The 26,651-nt window shown below is 41.9% G+C and overlaps 1 protein-coding gene across 4 annotated transcripts in view; it reads left to right on the top strand.

Annotated features, from left to right (window-relative positions):
• Positions 1-26,651, top strand: part of il34 (interleukin 34) — a 75,947-nt gene that overhangs the window by 1,254 nt on the left and 48,042 nt on the right. For all 4 annotated transcript variants that reach the window (XM_088996972.1, XM_088996969.1, XM_088996970.1 and 1 more), the window contains exon 2: positions 14,467-14,786. In XM_088996972.1, the coding sequence (XP_088853098.1) occupies positions 14,741-14,786 (46 nt within the window). In that variant the 5' untranslated portion in view covers positions 14,467-14,740. The remainder of the gene's footprint in view (positions 1-14,466; positions 14,787-26,651) is intronic.

Below are 26,651 nucleotides of genomic sequence, written 5' to 3'. Positions count from 1 at the left end.
GTAAAATGACTTCCTTGCTACCCCACACCCCTGCCATCAATGCCTAGTCATAAAATCATGATGGGGAACGTTTGTAAAAGCAAAACAGCTGCAATTACATTCAGCGGGCATAAAAACATCCTTGGTGTTCATTGTAGGTCTTGAGGATAAAAAAACAACCATAGCAGCATACTCATGTTTTGGATTTGCCTGTTACGGTTTATCCACCATAATACACTCCAATTCATTTGTAAACTTTGCTTGTTTTTCACATTCCATGTGGTTCAAAAGTGTTCACAGATTCAAATGAAAATAAATGGAATTGTATGGGTGGGAATGAATGACACAAGCAAGTAACAAAATACAGTGGGGCCTCGGTCTACTAACGCCTTGGTTTACGAACTTTTCGGTTTACGAACGTTAAATTTATGAAAATTAAACTTTGGATTACGCACCACTTACGCCACCACGGCTGGCGGAGTAATCTTCCGCGGAAGAACAGCAAAGCACATGAGCGAACAGCGGCCAGCTGGCCTGCCTTTCCACACTACCTTTCTCTGAATGCACATGTTGATCCAGAGCGAGCGAGACACAGAGCGAGAGAGCGAGAGAGAGAGAGAGAGAGAGAGAGAGAGAGAGAGGGAGAGAGAGAGAGAGAGAGAGAGAGAGAGAGAGAGAGAGAGAGAGAGAGAGAGAGAGAGAGAGAGAGAGAGAGAGAGAGAGAGAGAGAGAGAGAGAGAGAGAGAGAGAGAGAGAGAGAGAGAGAGAGAGAGAGAGAGAGAGAGAGATACTTTTGCTTTTTTGGGACCGAAAAAGACACCACAGACTCGAAGAAGACACAAAACAAAATTACAGTCGAGGAGAAGAAGGACATCATTGAGAAACACGACCGAGGTGTGCGTTTGTCTGACTTAGCCGCTTAGCGGATATGCTAAGTCCATTTCAATGTGTATCATTGTGTTCAGCTGACAGAAAAGGCTGATGTTACCCTTCGATCCTTGAAAGCAGCATGGAAGAATTTGTGGCCCGCATGCATCCTTGAGAGGGACTTTGAAGGATTTGATCCTCATGACTCAGTTGTTTTGGACGACATTGCTTCCATTGGACAGAACATGGGACGCGAAGTGGATGCAGATTACATCGAGGAGCTTGTTGCTGACCATAATGAGGTCCTCAACACACAGGATTTGATTTGCTAAGTGGAATGATGTGCAGGCTTTTATTGAACAGTTCCATCCAGAAAAGACAGTGGCTGAGAATCATCAACATGATGAATGATAATGTGATGCCTCAGTTTCGTAAGACCTTACAAGTCAGAAAGCAACAGGTGTCAATTAAGAGCCATCAACGACCATCACAAATGTAAATAAAGTGACTTTATTATACAGTGCAGTGTATTTATTTCATTACAATACAATAGCACATTTATTATACATAGAATAAGGTATGTTGTGTGTAATTTTAAGGCTTATTTAGTTGAAAATTTTATGTTATGGAGACCTGGGAATGGATTATTCTCATTATAATGGTTTCCCATGGGAAGATTTTTTTTGTGATACACACTTTTGGCCTTACACACTCTGTCTGGGAGCCAATTAAGTTCGTAAGCCAAGGTCTCACTGTACTAAGAAAGGGTATAAAAGTGAACACTGTTCTTCTTTATAGGCTGACAAAACATTTTCAATCCAAATACAGCCAGGATTGTAAACTACAAATGACTAATTTTACCCAGGTATGTGGGTCAGCCAATCGATCAGCACGTCCACAATAAAACTGCGGCATTTGCTTTGTTTGTGCGCAAGAGGGTGTGAGAGTTGTGCACAGGGATGTGCTGGGGCCAAAACTTGGCCCTTGTGTATTTGTGGATGGCGGTTGTCCCGTGCTCAAAAATAATCCTCAACGGAGGATGGAGAGTCGGTTGCCATTTGGGAATCATTTGCTGAAAAGTAATGGTTGACAGAGGGTATGGCCATCATGTGCTGAAAAGTTGTCACCGAAAGGCTGTCATATGGCTGATCTATGTTGGTGAGATAACGTGCTGATGGTGGAGTCCCGTGGTATACGGAAAAGGAGCCTATTTTCTCGAAATTCCAGATGGTCAATCCTGGTTGTGCCTCATTGTACCCTGAGCATCTGACAGGTCCTAGATGAAAACAGTGTTACCATGGTGCAACAACCTCCTTGCTCGCGTGACCTGGCGGTAGGTGGTTTTTGCCCCCCCCCCCCCCCCCCAAGTTTATCTTTGATGACACCTCCTGTAAGGACTTTTTCAGATTAGGCTGTCAAGAGTCTGAATGACTTGGAATGGCACTTGAGTTTGTTCCTCAGCATTTCCTTATTTCCTGGGTCATTTCCACACAAAAGAGAGCCATTCACCAAGAAAAGATGCATTCAAATGTATGAATCATGTTGTGTTTGGATGTATCACGGCATGTGATTAAACCATCAACAGTCATTTGATGATTCATTGAGCTACGGGCTCGTTGCCCTTGTTTACTCTCGCTCTCTTTATCAACGTTGCATGAAGTCATTAGTCATGTTAACGCTACGATTCAGGAATGTCAGTGTGGAAATGACACCTCAATAATGTTACTTTGGTGTTTTATAAGCCGTCGAGTTGCATTATCCTTGTATTGCAATTGCAGGAACGTTGGCTCTGAAGACTGCTGATGTTTTACTTTCTTCACGGTCTGCTTTTTACAAAACATACCTATGGTGAATTAGACTGAATCCCCAAGAACAAGCGGGTAGGCTTGTAATGTGTCAGCACGTTGGGCAATGGAGTGGAACTGACACCTTGCCATAGCACTTTGAATGTGGTCAAAACAGGAGCAATTGAAGGAAAAATCTGTGATTTGAAGATGCGAAATCCACAAGCAAAGGTGTCCCAGAAGTCGGGTCGGTCACAGTGGAGGCGAACAGAGGAAACTTTGTGCTGTGATGGCTAGTGTGCCATCATCCATGCATCTACCCATAGATTTATCTTGTTCGGGGTCGAGGTGAGCCGCAGCTGACCCCAGTTGACTGCACCCAGAAATGCCCACCAGTCAATCACAATTGCTTCACACCCACGATTCACACCCACACAATGAGCAGGAAATTAATCCATATTACTGGCACGGAAGTCAGATGAGTGAACTACTGCACCATCAGTAACCACCGGGCCATTATGCAGCCACAATGAGAATGTTTCGGCTTGTTAAATGGTTGTTACTCCAAATTAAATAAAAATAACAATATTAAGGTGGCACAGTGGTTGACTGGTTCAAACGTCCGCCAGTGCAAAGATGATGGGATTAATTCCGAACTCCGGCCTTCCTGTGTGGAGTTTCTTCCGGTACTCTGGTTTCCTCTCACATTCAAAACGTTTTTTTTTATTTTCTATTTTTATTTTATTTTTAAATTCTTTTAACTTCACGATGGTGCCGCAGGAGTGAGTGCCTTTCTAGCAGCTCATGTATTTTGTTTTTCTGCTTCTTTCATTCCTTTCATCTTCCCTTCATAACTTTGCTGCTGTGAAATGTAAATTTCTCCACTATCCAATCCAATCTAAACATCCAAGGCAGGTTAACGGCCCTCATGAGGATCAGCAGATTCAAAAATGGATGGATGGACATACAGTAAAGTCTCGTTATATCGATATTCAAGGGAGTCCGAAAAAATATCGATATAACCGGGACTATCGATATATCCGACCCTGTTTGCATGTAATTTTCTCCGTGCTTGCATAGAAATAGTATCGATATAACCGGGACTATCGATATATCCGATATCGATATAACGAGACTTTACTGTATTGTAAAACAAAAAAAATCAATGAAAGATACATTTCTCTCCTCTCTTTGAAGGGGATCTAGACCGAGCCAGGCTGCGAGTCATTGCTTTCAAGTAATTGCATTAAAAAAGTATATACCAGTGACGTGCAGTCAGGGGAGGCAGGTGAGGCAGTGCCTCACCTGTCATCATGGAAACCCTTCATGGAAATATCAAATGAAAAAATAAATTAAACAGTTATATGTATTTAGTGATTTGTACTTTAAAGTTCTTGTCCATTTAACTTCACCGTTTTGGGCTTTTTTTCAAAATCGCTGAATTTTCACATTTACCGTTCAAATACTAAGTAGAAACGAGCGGTGAGGCAGCAGCAATCACTATGCTAACTGTGCTGGCTTGCTCTGCAGTGAGACCGCATTGCTGTCCTTCTGCATATGCTATTAAAGCGTTCAAACACGTTTAGTATATGAACTAAATTTCTGCAGTTTAGCTGGTGTATATAATGTACAGGAACTGTACATTATAAACAATGTACTACAGTGTTTATTTTCTTTTAGTTTTATCAAAACTCTGTGCGTAGGTGAGGCACACAGTTCTCCTGCCTCATGACAGGGGGGCTTGTGATTCCAGAGATACTTGCGACTCCACGGCTGCAGAATAATAGAATTAGGGACAGCAAGCTACAGTAAACAGTTAGCAAGTAAAGTGCAACCCTCCAGTCATTTTTTCGTGTTGCTAGGCCTCATTTTCAGAATAAGCAGGAGATAATAATTAAAGGAAGACCAACACCGGAGCTAAAAGGTTTGCTTCAGACAACGGGTCAGAATACTCGCTCTTTTCAAACGGACTGGTACACACGAAAAGGCTGGCTGTGTGGATGTCCAGCGAGAAACCGCCTTTTCTGCTTTTCCTGCCTTCTGTTCTCAACTTGTGACAATGTCTGGACTCAAATGGGATATTGCGACCTGAAAATTTTACAACGGAGCCTCATCAAAATGAGCAAAGACTCAACATCAGCATCCACAATGCTAAGGTAAAGGAGAACCGGGAGATTTTAAAAGATCTCCTCAATGCCACCTGCTTCCTTGCCAAACAACAGCTGGCATTTCGTGGAAATGATGAAAGTAAAGGCTCTGCTAATCGTGGCAACTATGTTGAACTATTACATGCTTTCGCTGAGAAAGATGACAGGCTAGCGAGACATTTGGACATTGTATTTCCTGGCCTGTCAAACAGAATACAGAACGATTTAATTGAAGCAGTTAGTGATGTCATTAGAAATGACATTAAAAAGGAGATCGGTGCAGCCCCATTTGTTGCTGTAGAACTAGATGAGACGACAGATGTTACAAACCAAGCTCAGATTTCGGTCATATTACGGTATGTAGTTACATCTGAAGCAGGCTGTGAGGTGAATGAAGCGTTTTTGGGCTTTGACGATGTGAGTGAGGACAGACGTGCTCCTGCCATTGTCCGTGATAGGAATTCGGAATACAGAAAACAAAATCTCCCTTGTGATTGGCTGGAAAAGTATTTCAGGGTGTACCTGCCATCTGCCCAAAATAAGCTGAGATAGGCTAAAGCATGCCTGCGATCCTTTTGAGGAAACGGTGATTTGAAAATGGATCGATGAGTGGGGAAAATCCCCATTCTGGTCAATCAAGAAAATTTCTCAATTGTGTATTTCTCCAACACTCCGTCCTCGGAGTGTTGGAGAAATATGACTGTGCTGATAAGCTTGTAGCTCCGACATATGATGGAGCCGCTGTAATGGCCTCAAAACTTAATGGTGTGCAAGCTAAAATTAAAGAAAAAGTGCCTGAAGCCATGTTTACGCACTGTTAGGCACACAAACTGAACTCGGTGCTCTTGCAATCAGAATCAGAATCAGAATCAGAATCAGAATCATCTTTATTGCCAAGTATGTAGAACACACAAGGAATTTGTTTCCGGTAGAACACGCTGCACTAGTATCGTCGTCCAAAAAAAAAAAAAAACTGCTAAGTGGCACTATACAGTTCCATTTTGGCTACCTTCAGCGAGGTGCATGCCCGACTGTAGCACGTTTTTAAAACAGCTGAAGGACTGGAGGCATTTTTCAGCAAGTCCACAAAGCGCACTCACTTGCTGGATGATATAATAAAGCGCCGTTTACCCAGGGCAGCACCTACAAGATGGAGCTCTAACTCCAGGCTGCTGCAGACATTAAGCATGCACCAAAATGATCTGTGCACATTATTTCGGGTAATTACGGAAAATCCCGACAGCTGGGATAATGACATGCTGATGATGGCAGCAGGATACGATCGGTGGCTGTCAAAAGCATCAACATGTTTTCTCCTTATGGCATATGAGGACATTTTCAACGAAACTGACGTACTTTTTACAGTGCTATAAAACAAAGTGATGGACATTGAATATTGTCTTGCACGCATCCGCGACACTGTTGCAGCTCTCGAGCGTATGAAACTGAAGTTCGACAGTGTCTGTGACCGATTTGAGCAGAAATGCAGCGCACTGGGCCTGACAGAGAGTGAAGACAGACATTCGATTAGATGTGAACGAGTGTTCTGTAACATTCTGGAGAACATAAGCTGTCAAATGAAGGCCAGGTTTGCTCCTTTTGGTGAGCTGGCTTTTCTTGGTTTGGTGGACTGCGCACAATTTGGGGAAATGTCGAAACATTTTGATGACGCGAAACTGCAAAGCATGTCAAAATATGCCAGGTTCTTTGACTTTGTGAAGCTAAAGGCAGATGTCGTTAGAATGTATAGCTCACAACCAGTGAGGGATGGATGTAAATCTCCTGGACAGCTTCTTAGCTTTTTGGCCCAGAATGATCTGATTGAAACTGTTCCTGAGGCGACAAAGTTGCTCCAGCTCGTGCTCACTGTTCCAGCTACTACAGCATCAGTGGAGCGGTCATTCTCAGCACTGAAAAGACTGAAAACACACAGTCGGAACAGGACTGATCAAGAACGACTTTCTTCACTGGCAGTGATCTCCATTGAGACAGAGAGACTTTTAAAACTGAAAAAAGATAAGGAAGGCTTCTACAAAGAAGTTATCGATGCCTTTCTTCAGAAGGAGCGGCGCATGGACTTCATTTACAAGTAAAGGTAACACGATAACGTTTTTTTAAATATTTTTTTTCTATGCTACAGTTTGTATATATAAAGAATGCTGACATGACATTTTAAACATAACACATTAACTGTTGCCAATCAAATGGTGAATAAGCTACTCTGTAGAGTTCATATGTTTGTAAATCTGACTATGATGACGTCAGTGCCTCACCAGCCATGAACCTCACTGCACGTCACTGGTATATACAGTATTATTGATAGTTGTGTTAAGTTCATACTGTCTACTAGATATCTAATTTACAACAGATTCTTTACTTACAGACAGTGGCTTTATTTTAGGTGTTCAATTACCTTACATGTTTCGGCATATACTTCGTCAGAGTGTCACGGATGTTGTTGTGACGTGCCTTTTTCAGCTTTCAGCAGAAAATTATATATTATTGATTTTTTCACTCAAAACATTCCCCACCAAGCATAGAAGTACCGCGTACTAATATTTGCCAAACCACAGGTATGCGGGTATTCGCTCAACAGTCCTATAAACTATCTCCACAGGAAATATATTTGTATTAAAACTGTTGTGACCTTGAATGAACTTTGTAACTCTTTCCAGAGATTGACGTGAATTGTTTTATTTATTATCTATTTTCAGATAAACGTTTATTATAATTAGGACTTTAATACTACATTAGTGTACGTTACTGATAGTTACTGATGCTAAAGTTTGACTTGAGTACAAATTGAGGTCACGTCTTTACCACAGCGCCAGTCAACTATTTTACATGTGTTTCAAGTCGGACTTGGGCTTTATTCAGAAAAGAATGTTATTTTCATGCACCAGGAATGTTATTACATTGTTTGGAAACAACTTTCATTCAGTGCTATTTTATCAGTTTCCCACCTGAAGGATGCCATTGGCATTTTTGTCAATACTCTAACAGTGGTGGACCGTCAAGCCCTGCAAAACCTTCTCTGCTGGCCTTAGAGGTAAGATCGGGCTGGCGGGTATTAAAGCCCGACCCGACCCAAGCCCGACCAATTAACTTGATTTGCAGAAGCAAACCCGAAATTTCACGTCATTTGTGAGGACTCGGGAGGATTTATAATAACTACTGAAAGCCTTTGTAACGAAATCTAAGTTAAACAAGACTGTGTACACATTTACATCTTTTATATTTCTGTGGAGTTTACACTAACCAACTATTTTCTATCATTGACGGAAAATTTAAGGACGTCCGTCAGTTTTTCGCCATCTGTCAATGTGTTGAGAACGGGTCTGTCTGAGTCACGAAAGATCAAAGTCCCACTTTGTGTCAAGCTGCGGTCCACCATGGATGCCGGTTTATTGCCTCCATCACCACAATGTTCGGTTGTGTTTCCTTATGTTTTTCCCATTCTTTTTTATGAAACATGGAAGCCAGGAATTTTGGGAGTAGTACTTTTGTTGTCCCAACAGAGTCAAATGACTGGTATGGCACGGCTTCAGTATCTTCTTCTTCTTCTTTTCCTTTTGGCTTTTCCCTTCAGGGTTCGCCACAGCGAATCAATGTCCTCCATCTATCCCGGTTTTGTGCATCCTCTTCTCTCACACCAGCTACCTTCATGTCCTCTTTGACCACATCCATAAACCTCCTCTTCGGTCTTCCTCTCGGTCTCCTGCCTGGCAGTTCAATGCTCAGCATCATTCTCCCGATATAGTCACTCTCTCTCCTCTGGACATGTCCAAACCATCTCAGTCTGGCCTCTCTGACTTTCTCTCTAAAGCCTCTAATATGAGTTGTCCATTTAATGTACACATTCCTGATCCTATCCAAACTGGTCACTCCCAAAGAAAACCTCAACATCTTCAGCTCTGCTACCTCCAGCTCTGCTTCCTATCTTTTCTTTAGTGGCACTGTCTCCAGTCCAAACATCATGGCTGGTCTCACCACTGTTTTATACACTTTTCCTTTCATCCTAGCTGAAACCCTCCTATCACACATCACACCTGACATTTTTCTCCAGCCGCTCCAGCCTGCCTGGACACGCTTCTTCACCTCTTTTCCACACTCTCCATTGCTCTGGACAGTTGACCCCAAGTACTTAAAATCTTCCACCTTCTTTATTTCTTCTCCCTGTAGCATCACTCTTGCACTTGGATCCCTCTCATTCACACACATGTATTCCGTCTTGCTGTGACTTCATTCCTCTCCTTTCCAGGGCATATCTCCACATCTCTAGTTTCTCCGCCACCTTCTCGCGACAGATCACAATGTCATCTGCAAACATCATGGTCCAAGGAGATTCTTGTCTAACATCGTCTGTCAGCCTGTCCATCACCATAGCAAATAAGAAGGGGCTTAGAGCTGACCCCTGGTGGAGTCCCACCTCCACCTTGTATTCCTCCGTCACACTGACAGCACACCTCACAACTGTCTTACAGTCATGATACATGTCTTGCACCGCTCTGACATACTTTTCTGTCACTCCAGACTTCCTCATGCAATACTAGTATAACGTGTGTGTAAGCCCCTGCACATGTCATGTACATTGCAGCAGAAGAACTCTTTTATCATATTAGCTTTTGGCAAATGTTTTTACGAATCCACCTCATCTCAAAATATGTAAAACAAATCGACAAATGGGCTTTATGTATGGCAGGTTGCTACTTCTTTCTGATAGGAATAGGCGCTTGTTCCAAGTATCCGGAACACCATCATGTTCCATCAAATATGTTTTGTTGACCAATGAGTAGGTGCTATAAAGATGAGAAAACATTTATACATTTAGCAAGACACATCGAATCAACAAAGGTAGTCTGTCCATCTTTCTCTTTGCTTTTCAATGGTGTTTAGATGCATCTGCATCAAAAAATGTGATCATCAAGGATACCTCTTCTATTTTGTGATCGTTTCTGTGCTCAATCAACAAAGTTGGGGTTATGTTCACACATAGTCTGAGTGAGGTGACAGCGACTTGTTGAAATGAAATGAAATTGAAGTGTCTTCTTTGGCTGGCGGAGGTCGCGAGCGGCGGCCCCGCCCCAGCTGTCAACCCGCACGTGACAATTTCGGTGTCATTAGTCACGTGAAAGCATCGACTAAATAACGCCTTTATGTAAAGCTTTTAGGTGAAGAATGGTAGCAATGGTGAACGGTACCGGGCTCTTTATTTGTAGAATGGTTGTTGAAAGTTACTCTCAGGGAAGTGACACACAGTGCGAGAGATGTGTCAGGCTGAGATTCACAGGACAGCCGCGGTGTGCACATGTGACGCCACAAACGCACACCTCGTTCGTGTTTCTCAATGATCTCCTTCTTTCCTCGACGGGAATTATTAGGAGATCATCTTGCATTCATTTCCTAATAGTAAAATTATCTGCAAAAAGCTCGTCGGAGGCGATGGACGTGTGAATTCAGAGAGAGAGGGTGTGGAAAGGTAGGCCGGCTGGAGCGCTGTTCGGTCGTGTGCTTCCGCCGAAGATCCGAAGATCACTCCGCCAGATCCGAAGATCACTCTGCCAGATGTGGTGGGTGTGTATCGCGAAAAGTAGTGCGTATTCCAAGGTTTAATTTTCATAAATTTGACGTTCGTAAACCGAAAAGTTCGTAAGGTAAGGTGTTCGTAAGCCGAGGTCTCACTGTATTTGCATCGGTCCAAAGGTTGTTTCATATGGTTGCTTTTGGAATGTTGGAAGAGGCCTGAGTGTCTGCAATTTAAATCAAAAGCACATGAACTGTGAATGAAACGTGCTAACCACTTGTGCACAATGCTGCAGAGATGGATGGAGTAATAGATGGAAAAATGGATGGCTTGCAGGGTAGATGTTTGGAAGGATTGAGGACCAAGTGAAAAAAAAATTGCAGTTTTCAAAATGCCCTTGAAGGCAACACCTCACATAAATGAATAAATACATAAATAAACAAACAAACAAATAAATAAATGAACGAATGAATGAACAAATCAATCAATCAATCAATAAATAGGCGCCCGGTAGTCGAGTGGTTTGCACGTTGGCTTCACAGTGCAGAGGTCGCTGGTTCGCGTCAAGCTCCAGCCTCCCTGTGAGGCAGTGACGTGCGGTGAGGTTCATGGCTGGTGAGGCACTGACGTCATCATAGTCAGATTTACAAACATATGAACTCTACAGAGTAGTTTATTCACCATTTGATTGGCAACAGTTAACATATTTTGTTTAAAATTTCATGTCAGCATTCTTTATATATACAAACTGTAGCATAGAAAAAAATAATTAAAAAAATGTTTTTATCGTGTTACCTTGTAAATGAAGTCCATGCGCCGCTCCTTCTGAAGAAAGGCATCGATAACTTCTTTGTAGAAGCCTTCCTTATCTTTCTTCAGTTTTAAAAGTCTCTCTGTCTCAACGGAGATCACTGCCAGTGAAGAAAGTCGTCTTTGATCAGTCCTGTTCCGACTGTATGTTTTCAGTGCTGAGAATGACAATCTCGTCTACTTCTACAGCAACAAATGGGGCTGCACCGATCTCCTTTTTAATGTAATTTCTAATGACATCACCAACTGCTTCAATTAAATCGTTCTGTATTCTGTTTCACAGGCAAGAAAATACAGTGGATGTCCCAAAATGACTCGCTAGCCTGTCATCTTTCTCAGCGAAAGCATGTAATAGTTCAACATAGTTGCCACGATTAGCAGAGCCTTTACTTTCATCATTTCCACGAAATGCCAGCTGTTGTTTGGCAAGGAAGCAGGTGGCATTGATGAGATCTTTTAAAATATACCGGTTCTCCTTTACCTTAGCATTGTGGATGCTGATGTTGAGTCTTCGCTCATTTTTGATGAGGCTCCGTTGTAAATTTTTCAGGTCGCAATATCCCATTTGAGTCCAGACATTGTCACAAGTTGAGAACAGAAGGCAGGAAAAGCAGAAAAGGCGGTTTCTTGCTGGACATCCACACAGCCAGCCTTTTCGTGTGTACCAGTCCGCCTGAAAAGAGCGAGTATTGTGTCCCGTTGTCTGAAGCAAACCTTTTAGCTCCGGTGTTGGTCTTCCTTTAATTATTACCTCCTGCTTCGATTGAATGTCCAGTTTAGAAAATTCTTTCAATTTAGATATGTAATCCTCCATTCTGAAAGTGAGGCCAAGCAACACGAAAAAATGACTGGAGGGTTGCACTTTACTTGCTAACTGTTTACTGTAGCTTTCTGTCTCTAATTCTATTATTCTGCAGACGTGGAGTCGGAAGTATCTCTGGAATCACAAGCGCCCCCTGTCATGAGGCGGGAGAACTGTTTACCTCACCTACACACAGCGTTTTGATAAAAATAAAACAAAATAAACACTGTAGTACCTTCTCATCACTGTAGTACAGTGTTAATAATGTACAATGACTCTACATTATATACACCAGCTAAACTGTAGAAATTTAGTTCATATACTAAACGTGTTTGAACGCTTTAATAGCGATATGCAGACGGACAGCAATGCGGTCTCACTGCAGAGCAAGCCAGCACAGTAAGCATAGTGATTGCGCAATCCATGGTGAGGATCAGCCGGCTGGTGCCTCACTGCTCGTCTCTACTTAGTATTTGAACGGTAAATGTGAAAATTCAGCGATTTTGAAAAAAATCCTAAAACGGTGAAGTTAAATGGACAAGAACTTAAAGTACAAATCACTAAATACTGTTTGATGTATTTTTTCATTTGATATTTCCATTACAGCTTTCCATAATGACAGGTGAGGCACTGCCTCACCTGCCTCCCCTGACTGTACGTCACTGCTGTGTGGAGTTTTCATGTTCTCCCCAGGCCTTCATGGCTTTTCTACGGGTCCTCCGGTTTCCTCCTACATTCCAAAAACATGCATGTTAGGCTGATTGAACACTCTAAATTGTTCCTAGGTGTGAGTGTGTGACTGGTTGTTTGCCTCTGTGTGGCTGGTAACCAATTCAGGGTGTCCCCCGCCTAGTGCCCAAAGACGGCTGGGATAGGCTCCCGCATCCCCCGCGACCCTAATGAGGATAAAGCGGTCTGGAAAATGAATGGATGGACTAAATAAATAAATAAATAAATAGATAAATACTGTATTTTCCAGTGGAAAAGGCGCAGCCAAAGCCTTGATTTTTCCTTCAAAAGAAGGAATATATGCCTGCGCCTTATATGTGAAGTCATATTGAGCCACAACAGGTCTCCCAACTACTGTCAGCAGCCGCAGACTCCATTGCTGCCCCCGTTGAAGGAGTCATGCCTAACCCCAGCCTTTACTGTAGTGCCTTATAATTTTGAAACTTTTTCCATTGATTGAAGGTGCGTCTTATCGTCCGGTGAATGCAGATCATTATTAATCAATACATTTGTTTCATCATCTTTGTTTCATCAACAAAACACAAAACCTATTCTAATTGGGAGCTCTCTGAATCACCATTTCTCATTGCAATGACTCTGAAGTTTACCATCATTGATATGGACCAATATCATCCGTTTGTTGGGGGAGTTGGGGGGGCGGGGCATAGGCCAATGCTGTGAGTGCGAGACATTCGAGAGGGCAGGGAAAGGGAGTGTCCGCAGCACGCAGATCACAAATTAATGAATGTCGGGAACATTGGGTGGATGCAACATTCCAGCTGAAGTGGCCATTTGGAGGGCCAGTCCCCATCTCACACTGGGGTCCAATAACCCAATTAAAGGGTCTGTCGACCTGTGCTCTAAATTACCTTTTTGAATACAAACCAATATGGCAGGCGACTGCGCAGTTCATAGCTCCACTATTTTCATACTGTCTCTTTCTCACGCTGGTCGCATCCCATTTGTCTTTACATACATTTGCCACAGGTTTATTTGTTTATTCTTTAATTTACTTTCTTTTAAGTAATTCACTGCCAGACATGTGCAAAAATGTGTACACTCCAGTGCCAGGGTTTTGTCATTGTCACTTGAATTCCAGTACCCACAGAATAGAAGCCACTGACAGAATAGAAGCCACTAAATGATATGAGTCTGGAGTTATATGAGCTTGAAATGAGGGTGGTTGTCAAAATACAATGCAATACATATATATTGGTTTTTATAGCGCTTTAACAACAGCTGAAGTTGGAACAAAGCGCCAACATGGAAAAAGGGGAAATGCCGCCCCCTGTGGAAGGGAAAAAACATTGCCAGAGGCCATGGCCAACATTTTATCGGCACCCAAACAAGAAAAAACAAAACCCGAACAAATTCAAGAATGGCGCTTTACTTCATATTGTCAATTCCCAAATAAATCTGTGAATTGCCGTGAATGATGGGAAAAAAAAATCAAACACTGGTGTAAATGAGTATCCAACACACTAATGAGCTGCCCTGCTCTGTGGCCGCAATTTTGCAACCTAGTTCAGATTAGCAGCAGGTACACAATATCCCTGCTGTGGATACACACGCTTGATTGGGAAAGAAGATACTGTACAAATGCGAATGGTATTGCTAGTTACATGCTGGTTGTGTGAGGACACCCACCAGTATAATTAAATGAAACAATGAATATGATTCTCAGTAGCGGAATACCACTCAAATTGGATTCATTCTCTTGCAGCATTCATGCGGTTTCTAAAAATCTGCAATTATTCGCTGTGTTCCATGTGATTATTTGCATCTTGTCATGTTCCTAATTGCATTTCAAATTTTTGTTTTCAGATTTCCCGCAGCAAAGAAAGCACGAGAGAAAAAGGAAAATGAGTTGCCGCCGTGAGCATGTGCCAGAATTGCAATGAAGACTTGATGTGTGACCACTCATGTTTGGCACCCTGAACATCCCCTGAAGAAGCTCGTGACGCAGCAGTGTGCCCGACTTGCCCTGCATGCGTGGACACATACACATCTGCGTATATTTATATATTTGCTACAAATATATCGACACGCGCACACCGTGCAGAATTCAAAGGAAGAGTGCTTAAATTAAACCAAGAGGATGGTTCAACGGTCCACCTCAATCCACCCGCTGAGAGCCCTTTTTGGTAAGATGCATGCAACAAACACTTGATAAGATTAGCTTGTGTTTTGACAGAAATAAGAAAAATTTTAATGCTTTAAAGCAAGAGTGTCAAACTAACCTTTTGCCACGGGCCACATTATAATTATGGCTTCTTCTTAGAGGCCGTTATGAATTTGGGGAAGCCATTAGAATATTTAATGCCCTCGACATATTACATGTAGAGCGCACAACAAATTAATGAATAACTAGTTTTCAAATTTTACAAAAAAATAGAGATTATTGTGGTTTAGATGGTACAATTTGAAAATTTGGTTTGAACTCAAGCAAACATCATGAAATTTGTTTGGTTTGCTTTCACGCGCCAAAGAAAATGATGAGGCGGGCTAGATTTGGCCCCTAGGCATTGACTTTGACTCCTGTGCTTTAGCGGGATTGTATACATTATATGATGTTTAGCGATATGCTGACAGAGTCTACAACACAGTAGGTTAAGTGTTGTTTATAATCACAAATTATCCCCTATAATGTCATTGACGTTTTGTGGAACAGTTTCGTCTGGAGCTTTCATGTGATATTGGAGATTGTGGCTCATCTGAGTCCTCAAACAATAGCTCCATTAAATTCGACATTGGGATGTTTACCGAAGAAGGATACATTGAAATCAGAATTGCTTACATGTAATAAGTGATTGCAGTTTGTTGTTTATTCCGTGTAATTGCAAGACGGTATATCGTGCACCATGAGCAAGGACGGATAAAGCAACGAAGTTCCTGACACAGTTTGAATTGGTTACAACAGAACTTTTTTTCTAAAGTTTGGTCCAAGCGGCCCTGAAAAGTCATTTAATTCAAATTCTTTTTTTTACTGACCTTATTAACCACGGCACGCATGTTGTCGTGAATGTGAAGAGAAACAAATTTGAATATATAAAGTTGAATATCATAAACAATAAGTTATGTGAAGAAATTGTCAAAGGACCTTGTGCAGTGGGATAAGTTGCCATTTGTAGGGCAGTAAAATATGTTAATATAATACTTGAAAATAGCCCTCCTTCGTACATGTTTAAAAAAAATATAGACATAATTTGAAACAGAAATGTTTGCACCCTATTCAAACCTATTTCACAATCCTTTTCAACATTTAAAAGTGAAGAGAAAGCAAAACCTAAACGGTTCCATTGTATTACTTTAGTCAATATGGGCAGTATTTTAGATTTGGGATCAAAATAGCTGGATCTCTTCAAATATCATTCTGACTATTGCGCCATATGTTTGAAATGATTTCTGACATTCTTTTGGTTAACGGAACTATGGTTACTCAAAGTCGTGTGAAACAAACATTTTATTTCCTCTCTTTTTTCAGTCTATATCAAATGCCAAATGTATAACACATGGTGACACTGACTTACAAATTTCATCACTCCCACATGTCAAGTATCTGGAAAATCAAAGTACAGCAGCACAGTGTGCGACTGATAGCATGTAAGCCTCAGAGTGCAGAGGTCATGGGTTTGAACGGGGCCCTGCACATCCTGTGTGGAGTCTGTGTGTGTGTGTATGTATATATATATATATATATATATATATATATATATATATATATATATATATATATATATATATATATATATATATATATATATATATATATATATATATATATATTTCCAGCCAAACTCCATTTGAAATTATTTGCAGCGTCCAGAGGAGGATTTCACATGCCCTTGCAATCTGACATGTTAAAAATGGAATAATCAATCTTATGCTACCCCCCAAAATTATGTTTGACGGGTGTATACTTTTATAAATTGCTGTATTTATTTTCCATCTGTAGCATTTCCCTCCCTTACACAATCCAAGTGTCGAGACAATTTATCATGGTCCTGTTTACCTGTAAACCAAGGTCTCTGAGAACTGCTCCACATCTGCGTTGCATTGATTTAAGTAATTTCTGGCACCTGTCAACTGTTATTGCACCCGAGGACCACTGGAATACATTCCACAAGTATGTCTCGCCTCTCGGGTGAATTAAGGTTCCTCACGCTATTATTTTGAGCACAACGAATGTAATGAAATGACTTGATTAAGATATTGCCAAATAAATGTAAGGGTGAAATGTTGGGGGAAATTGTTATTTAGCATCCACAGTGTAAATTGTCAAACATTGAAAATGAGTATTATATTATTATTTCTTCACTTTGCTTATGATTATTTACTTCCCTTAATTGTGTTTTTCACAGGAGAGGACTTGGAATTGTCAGTAAGCTTTGACAAGTAACATATAAATCACACAAAATAAACTAAATTGCAAAATTGGGTCAACACGCCATGGTAGCCGTGTTGAGCATTTTAAGACCTAATATACAGTAAAGTCTCGTTATATCGATATTCAAGGGAGTCCGAAAAAACATCGATATAACCGGGACTATCGATATATCCGATCCTGCGCCGAACTGCATTAAACAAAAGCCACCAAAAGAGGGCAGCCAAGCGCCATATAAGAAACGGAGCTGGCCATTAGCTCCCTTTTTTTTTGGGTGAGAGATGTTCCCCCAATGTTGCCTCAAAATGGCACATATAATTCTTTAATGATTGTAAACATGTATGCTTTAATCTTCAGTGCTACAGTGTATTTGAAACATATTCATAACTGGATGTGTAACAAGAAAGCATATTATCCGAATCTGAAGCCATTGTTTGGATTCACAAGCAATGCAAGACGTCTTGGCGTGAAGTCATTTTTATTTGCATTTGAATAAAAAGTGACATCGGCTGTCCTTTAATACACAGTATGGAATGTTAATAATTTTCAAAATCATCGCGCTTCAGCAGACAAAACAAGAAACATTGTTGCAAAAAACGATTGCATTCATATACAGTACAGTGGGCATGTACATAACACAACAGGGAAACTGCAACGCTTACATCTTACTGTATTATGTATACAATTTAAAAAAGTCATCAATCTTCTTCTGCTTCCTATTTTTACCTTTTAACACAAACACTTCAATCTCGTCTGCTACACACGAGCTAGCGTCTGAAAATGAAAATGGCTCTGCTACACGGGTGCTGGGCACGTAACCAAGTCGCCTGACCAAGTCGACCAATGGCGCGACTGATGGCGTGAAACGTAACCAAGACACGTGACCAAGTTGACCAACTGCGCGACCGATGGCGTGTCACGTGACAAAGTCACACGGGCAAATCGACCAATAGCGCGACCGATGGCGGCTCATGTGACCAAGTCGACCAATGGCGCGACCGATGGCGGCTCACGTAACAAGACACGTGACCAAGTTGACCAATGGCGCGACGGATATATCGATATAAACAACAAAAATGGCCGGCGGGGGATGAAAAGGAGCACCGTAATAACCGGATTATCGTAATAACCGGGTATCATACTAAACGGTACTAATTATACATAAAAACACTAGAAATGTGCAAGGGAAATGAAAATAGTATCGTAATAAGCGGTACTATCGATATAACCGATATCGATATAACGAGACTTTACTGTAATTGATGTTAGGTTGTCAAATGTAGTGAAAAGAGAAATGAAAGATGAAAGTGGTCTTTTATAAGGGGGTAATAGTAATTGATCAACAAAGAGAAACATGTTCAAACCTGCGATTATGTGAACAATTTCGACTGTTCTTTATCATCAGAAAACTGCTCAGTTGGTATGCCAGGCCACAAATACGGATCAGGTATGATGAGCAGTTAGCAAATTCAATCCCTTCAGCGAGTTGTTATCCTTTTTTTCCTCATCTGCCTTTAAATTGTCATAATAGCATGTTCTTCTTAGGTCATAAACATAACAACCAAAGTGTTGGATGTCAGGTTCTTTTTGTCACCCAGGAACAACTTTTCGATTAGGTGTTATCTGTTAGCTTTTGTTAGCTGTTAAATGTAAGCTTTTGTTTTTTTCTGTAGGAAGGAGAACATTTCTGTTCTCTATTATCCACAGTCTTGTTTCAAGGCACAGTACCTTGCAGAATTGCTACCACAAAGTTCTACCCTGATTTCATAATGACAGAAAATATTTTTAAAGACATGTTGCATTGTTTGTGTACAATTTGGTCTGTGCTGACTTTACTTTTTCCCCCTGCCATTTGATATTTCATAATTATTGTTGTCTCTCAGAGACATGTCGTGTTATGCTGGCCTCTATGCATTCTCGAAATTTCTCACACTCCAAGTAATTGTTAGAAGATTGCGGGAAAAAGATGAATTTATGTTGAGTCTCTGCAACATTTTTTTAAATCATTTGTTTGTTTCACAAAAGCTTCTAGTGCCAGCTGGGCTCTTACAATTCCTACCACCTGTAGGGCGGACTTTTCCCCTCTGCCATGTCTGACATGTGATGGATGTGTAATCCCATCCTGTGGCGTTCAAAGCACGCCAACAGAAGTACGTAATGAGAAACATTGCCTAAGGCAGAGCACAGTGAGGCTAAAGTAGAAGTAGGCTGGTGAGGTTTCACGTCACTGTCATGCAGTGCTGCTCACTCAAACACTTTTGTGTTTCAAGCCTGACGAAGATATATGGATATGATCCCAGACAATTGATTTGAATGGGAGGTAAACAATGCCAGGTTTAGACTAGAGAGGCCACATAGAATACCTATTATTTTTGTAAAGAAGATTTTGCGACGTTACTTCCCCTTAAACACGAATTTATAGGGGAATTGAAAATATGACGTTGAGCGCCATTTGCGAATTTGTTCGGGTTTTGTTTTTTCTTGTGTGGATGCCGATAAAGCCCTGGCCATGGCCTCTGGCCATGGCCTCTGGCAATGCTTTTCCCTTCCACAAGGGGGCAGCATTTCCCCTTTTTTCCATGTTCGCGCTTTGTTCCAGCTTCAGCTGTTGTTGAAGCACTATGTAAACCAATGTGTATGTATTGCATTGTATATTGGACAGCCGCCCTCATTTCAAGCTCATATAACTCCAGACCCATATAATGGAGGAATTAATTCTTTTTTTTTCTAATGAAAGAAGAGTGTCCAAGGTTTCTTACGCTGTATTGAAGGTTTATGTACTTCTAAAACTCGGTATTCTGTGGATCTTGGAATTCGAGTGACAATGACAAAAACCCTGGCACTGGACTGCAAACATTTTTGCACGTCTGGCACTGAAGGAGTTAAGAAATGCAAGGCTTGAAAAGGTAGCGATTCATGCACGTTGGTGTCAGGAAAGAGCATTAGAACAGTGGCATAATGACCACCACTGTGCATGTCCGTCTCATATTACGGAATCTCTGTGAAGACCCAGGAAGGGAACGATTTATCATCAAGGGAAAACGCCACAGATAACCTTATACTATAAATTTCACTCGTGCTTTTCCTAATTATTATGTATTTAATTTAGTCCTGAGACCCGGTCAATATATTTTTGCTGCCTTTATTGTTGCAGCCCAAAGGAAAGTAGCAATAGAGTCACGATTACATTTCCTAATGATGTGCAAGTAACTGAGTCATCACCCCGTCATTTTGTGCCCTCGCAAACAGACATGGGGTACCGCTCATTACAAATTGGCAAGGATGTTAACAACATTCTTTTCAGTGGTGTGTTGCATTTACAGGGCACATTTATTTTAACTTAACAGGGACTTTTCGAAAGTCCTCAAAACTATCACGACCCTTTGATGCTCCACTTTCATAGATGGGATGGACAAAGTCTCTCAGACACAGTAAAATTACTTTGACTGATTATTTTACTTTCTTGTGGGGTTTAAATTTGACTTTGTTTAGACTAAGACCAAACAATATCTGCAGAGTAAAATATCTGCCTACTCTATGGTATATATATGTAGAAAGAAGCTTGTTCGCGGGAACACAGCACAATGAAAGTCGTAGTATATCAATTCAGACTGGGGGGGGGGAGTCATGTCATTTTGTAAGGACAAATAGTTTCCTTTTTTGGTCTCCCTTCTATAATTCTATGAAATAACAGGCCTGTTTTGAGAGACGCTTCTGAGCTATGATATGCCAATTGAGATGCCTATTCAATATCAAATGATGGGTGGTTGTTGATCCTTTGTTGAGCTTTTTTTTCTAACTGTAGCGTAGCCAAGTGAGGAACACATCGATGTGGTTTTCATGACCTTTATTGGTTGTCTTTGTCACAGTAATTGTTGCCTTTATTCAACCTTGTTGATATTCCCCATCCATCTGTCCATCCATTTTCTGAACCGTTTATCCACACAAGGGCTGGCTGTCCCATCCGACTTAAAAGACAACCGACACCTCCGGACATGTTGCGTCCTTAATTCGTAAAATCATTCAAATGACTTCTACTGACCGCATTTTACAAAGACACCACCGCATATATCTATATTTTACATTTTAAAACTTGCGCTGAATAGTCTGAATAATCTTGTTTTCGAGTTGATGACGATGCCGCAGTGACGTCGCTGAGGGAACACCCCTGACCTAGAAAGCGACACACAGTACATTTTGGGTACTTTGTTTTGTCTGAAAACACCGTGTTGATCGCGACATTAGAAGGAAAATAAGTAATGCGATGGTGAATCGTTGTTTGGCAGCCAATTGCGGTAACAGGCATAAAGAAGGTGTAAGTTTACACAAATTCCCAGCGGACAAACCAGCCATTTCCAACGGACCAGAGCATTATAGCGCCAGCCGAGGAGCTCCCCGGAGTGCGCGAATCCCCGCTTGGATAGCCGCTGTCATCCTCTCAGCCTGACAATGGGTAGAAAGTTGCTTCCAGTGGTGAAAGAGAGCAATCGTCGTAATAGTGGAGAAAACCTATCGGACAAATATTCAGCTGCTGGAACAAGGAGCTAACCGGAGTTAGCGATGGATAACCGCTGTCATTCATACGTAAGTTCGTAACTCTTCATCTTGAAAGTTTAAACAATGTTTTGCATGCACAACCATTAAACAATCTGCATTGTGTCATGATCTGGTTGGCGACCAACGGATGGCGCTGTCGGCCCCGCCTGCACCTGCACAAGTGCTGGTCGTTACAATCAGTGGCAGTCAAAAGGACTCCCGGCACGACCATTCGGTGTCGGGTCATTGTATGCTTTGTATGCATTGTGCATTGTGTATGCATTGTATGCTGTGCATGTGTTTGTTTCACCTTGGCGGACTTTTAATCTTGGTTTTCTTTTGATACTTTGTATTTTTTCTGTTCAGATAATTTTGATGTTTTAGATTTTGTTCCTGCTGACTTTATTTTAATACAATTTGTCAAACACAACCTACTGCTCCCTTCTGCCTGCTTTTTTTGGGATCCGCAACCGCCATCACCACGTTGCAAACCGTGACACATTGATGTTGACATATTGTAGCTTATTATTTGTTATTCATGTCCTTATATCCCACATATCACAGAAGTTGATGTTATATTGCTTATTCACGGAGCTTCATATATGCTTCATATGTGGTGTCCTTCACCAGCTTCGTCGCTTTGCTTACACGGCTCGAATTGATACGGAAGGACTTCTTTAATCATTCGCAAACACTTTTGTTTTCCTCTTCAGAACTATTTGAATCATATTCATAACTGGATGAGTAACAAGAAAGGATATTTCCCGAATCTGAACTTTCTGAAGCCATTGTTTTGAGTCTGGACTAAGGCAGTTAGTGAAGGAGTATCCTGACGAGACGAACTGGTGCGGGACTTTCTGAATCCAGTTCTGAGCTCATTCGTGGCAGTTTTGGGCAACTTTAAGTCATTTTTATTGGTGTTTTGCGTTTGACGAAAAATATCAGCCTGCATGTTTTGGGTATTTTAGATGCCTTAAAACGTTTTTCTAATGTCAGTTAGGAAACAAAAAATAGTGTTGGTTGTCCCTTAAGCAGTACGAGGGGCTGCACGGCCAAGTTGCCGCCAGGCTATTTAGTTTGTACCCCTGAGTTGTTTGAACCAATAATTATTGGAGAGCAATTTTAAAATAATATAAATACACTACGCAATGTTCTGTTCTGTGTGCGTGAAAAATAAAATCAAGGTTCTGAAACACAAGTCATGACTTTTTCTTCAAGTGTTGTCACATTCTGCAGTACATTGCAACAAAGTGGTGCATGGTTCTTTTATGATGTGTTGACACGGGTTTGAGGCGTTGTGACAAACATCATGTTCTCATTTCTATAACTTTAAGTACTAATACGTTGCAGCTCCGAAACAATGACAGCTGTCGTGTTGTTGGTTTTTTGAAAACATACACTTTATTTATGCTTTTCACACTAAGCAAATACAGAACCATCACTGTTGGACTACCTACCGCATGTGCCTTCTCTTTCTCGGTTTTGACTCCAGAGGCGTTCAAAGACCTCCTCAGAAAACGTAAATAACATCAACTTCAACCACACTAAGAAAATCGGAAATAACCAGACAGAAATGTCAGCAGACAAATCACAAAATATATTCAATGGGGTTGTTTGTGAACATACTATAAATGAATAAATAACATTTACAATTGTGAAATAGTCTACTCTCCTATAACTATTTCCGAGTATTGAATGCAGCACTTGTGGTTCTTAACCTTTTTAGAGGCACCGAACTCAAACAGTTAATATGCACCTTCACCGAACCCTTTATGAGTAAAAAAAATCTATATATTTTTTATTTTTTACAAAATCAAGATTAAAAAAACATTCATTAAAAACAGTCAAACAAACACACACAAAAAAAGTTAGCACGTTGACTACTTAGCGAACTAAATATTCCACAGCACTGATTGGACAAACAATGTAACGTGATGATCTGCAGCTCATGATGGCCAAGCGTGCACATCATAACTAATGAACATGTTGTGTTCGATTGAATCCAGGTTGAGAACCACTGGTCTAACATCTCTCATCAACTTTGGTGGATGTGTCAAAATATTTTCCAAAAATTGTTTATTGTAGACAGTGAGTTAGATAACCCTCCTAAAAACATTTCACATAAGTTGTCACACTTGACTGACCAACTGAACATATGCAGCATCTATTACCATAACTAATGGGTTTATTTTGATCGTTCGTCCCCGATTCATTGCTTCTACGGGCGTTGATGGCAGAGGATGGTTAAATCATCAGGAAGCCAGGTGTTGAACGTAAAGTTGGTTTAATCTTGAAGAGAGCGGAGACATCGCGGGAGGTCAGTGAAGGAGGGAGGCAGAGAAGAGAGAGAGAGACGAACTGCAATGGGAGAGCATTTATACGGTGCACAGTGTGTGACGCGATAGGATGTGACATAATGTAGATGTAAAGGAAGGCAGGATATGACGTATCAGGAAGTCCAAAACATAAACAAAGATTAGAAAGCAATGTTTAAAAATGTTTGTATAGCGAATTACCCCAACAATAACCACAAAACACTCAAATATATTCCAGTTTACCTGACTGTCGTCTCCATGCATGATCAAGTTAAAATGCACTTCGATGAAAAGGTTTCTTCAGTTGTCATCTGTACTTCTTTGAAGGTGTCGGACGTTCTTCAGCTAACTAAAGTCTTACTGGTCGTAAGCCCTATATATATATATATATATATATATATATATATATAAAAATCCTCGTCTCACCCACCATGGGTGGTGTCTGTCCACCATTTCAGCTCGGGTCCTCTACCAGAGGCCAGGAAGCTTGAGGGTTCTGCGCAGTATCCGTGCTGTTCCCAGCACTGCGCTTTTCTGGACCGAGATATCCGATGTTGTTCCCGGGATCTGTTGCAACCACTCGTCGAGTTTGGGGGTCACTGCCCCGAGTGCTCCGACCACCACAGGCACGACTGTCACCTTTACCTTCCAGGCTCTCTCCAGCTCCTCTCTGAGCCCTTGGTATTTCTCGATTTTCTCATGTTCCTTCTTTCTGATGTTTCCATCACGCGGGACGACAACGGCTTTCCTTTCCCCTTTATCTATGACCACGATATCTGGTTGGTTGGCCATTACCATCTTGTCGGTCTGTATCTGGAAGTCCCACAGGATCTTTGCTCGGTCATTCTCCACCACCTTGGGAGGTGTTTCCCATTTTGACCTTGGGGTTTCCAGTCCATACTCTGCACAGATGTTTCGGTAGACTATGCCAGCCACCTGGTTATGGCGCTCCATGTAGGCTTTCCCTGCCAGCATCTTACACCCTGCAGTTACGTGTTGGATTGTCTCAGGTGCCTCTTTGCACAACCTACACCTTGGGTCTTGTCTGGTGTGGTATATCCCTGCCTCTATGGCTCTGGTGTTCAGGGCCTGCTCTTGGGCAGCCAGAATGAGTGCCTCTGTGCTGTCCTTTAGGCCAGCCCTCTCTAGCCACTGATAGGACTTCTTGAGATCAGCCACTTCTGTTATGGTTCGGTGGTACATCCCGTGTAGGGGCTTTTCCTCCCATGATTGTCCGTCTTCCAGCACCTCATCCTCTGTTCCCCATTGTCTGAGACATTCTCTGAGTACATCATCCGTTGGAGCCTTCTCTTTGATGTATTCAGCTTGGATGTTTCATCCTGGACAGTGGCTCTCACACTCACTAGTCCCCGGCCTCCTTCCTTACGGCTTGTGTACAGTCTCAGGGTGCTGGACTTGGGATGGAACCCTCCGTGCATGGTGAGGAGTTTTCGGGTCTTAACATCCGTGGTCTGAATCTCTTCCTTTGGCCACCTTATTATTCCTGCAGGGTATCTGATCACTGGCAAGGCATAGCTGTTTATTGCCCGGGTCTTGTTCTTGCCATTGAGCTGGCTTCTGAGGACTTGCCTCACCCGCTGGAGGTATTTGGTCGTCGCCGCTTTCCTTGTTGCTAGTTCGAGGTTGCCATTGGCCTGTGGTATACCGAGGTACTTGTAGCTGTTTTCAATGTCTGCTATTGTTCCTTCAGGGAGTGAGACCCCTTCAGTGTGAACTACCTTGCCCCTCTTAGTCACCATCCGACTACATTTCTCCAGCCCGAATGACATTCCGATATCACTGCTGTAGATCCTGGTTGTGTGGATCAGGGAGTCTATGTCCCTTTCGCTCTTAGCATACAGCTTTATGTCATCCATGTAGAGGAGGTGACTGATCGTAGCTCCATTTCTGAGGCGGTATCCATAGCCTGTCTTGGCGATTATCTGGCTGAGGGGGTTCAGTCCTATGCAGAACAGCAGTGGGGAGAGTGCATCACCTTGGTATATGCCACATTTGATGGACACTTGCGTTAGTGGCTTGCCATTTGCTTCAAGTGTGGTTTTCCACATCCTCATCGAGTTTGCAACGAAGGCTCTCAGGGTCCTGTTGACCTTATACAACTCCAAGCATTCAGTGATCCATGTGTGTGGCATCGAGTCATATGCTTTCTTGTAATCAATCCAGGCTGTGCATAGGTTGGTATGTCGGGACCTTCAGTCTTGAGCGACTGTTCTGTCAACCAGCAGCTGATGTTTAGCACCTCTAGTATCTCTACTAATGCCTTTCTGTGCTTTGCTCATGTATTGATCCATGTGTCCACTTATCTTAGTCGCAATGATGCCTGACATGAGCTTCCATGTTGTGGAGAGACAGGTTATTGGCCGATAGTTGGAAGGAACTGCACCCTTTGAGGAATCCTTTATGATCAGGATTGTTCGCCCTTCGGTTAGCCATCCTGGGTGAGTCCCATCCATCAGCAACTGGTTCATTTGTGCTGCTAGGCGCTCGTGGAGAGCTGTGAGTTTCTTTAGCCAGTAGGTGTGGACCATATCCGGGCCTGGTGCCGTCCAGTTTTTCATACCTGAGACTCTTCCTTGTATATCTGCCGCTCTGATGGTAACTGGGTTCTGTTCAGGGAGGTTGCTGTGCTCCTCTTTCAGAGTCACCAGCCATTGTGCACTGCTGTTATGTGAGACCTCCTTCTCCCATATGCCTTTCCAGTATCTTTCAGTTTCCAGCCTTGGAGGGTCTGCTCTGCTGTTAGAACCCTGCCA

Source organism: Hippocampus bargibanti, linkage group LG05, assembly GCF_051943395.1.
Source record: "Hippocampus bargibanti isolate YZ-2025 linkage group LG05, ASM5194339v1, whole genome shotgun sequence".
Lineage (NCBI taxonomy): Eukaryota > Metazoa > Chordata > Actinopteri > Syngnathiformes > Syngnathidae > Hippocampus > Hippocampus bargibanti.
This window is presented reverse-complemented; position numbering and strand designations above follow the sequence as displayed.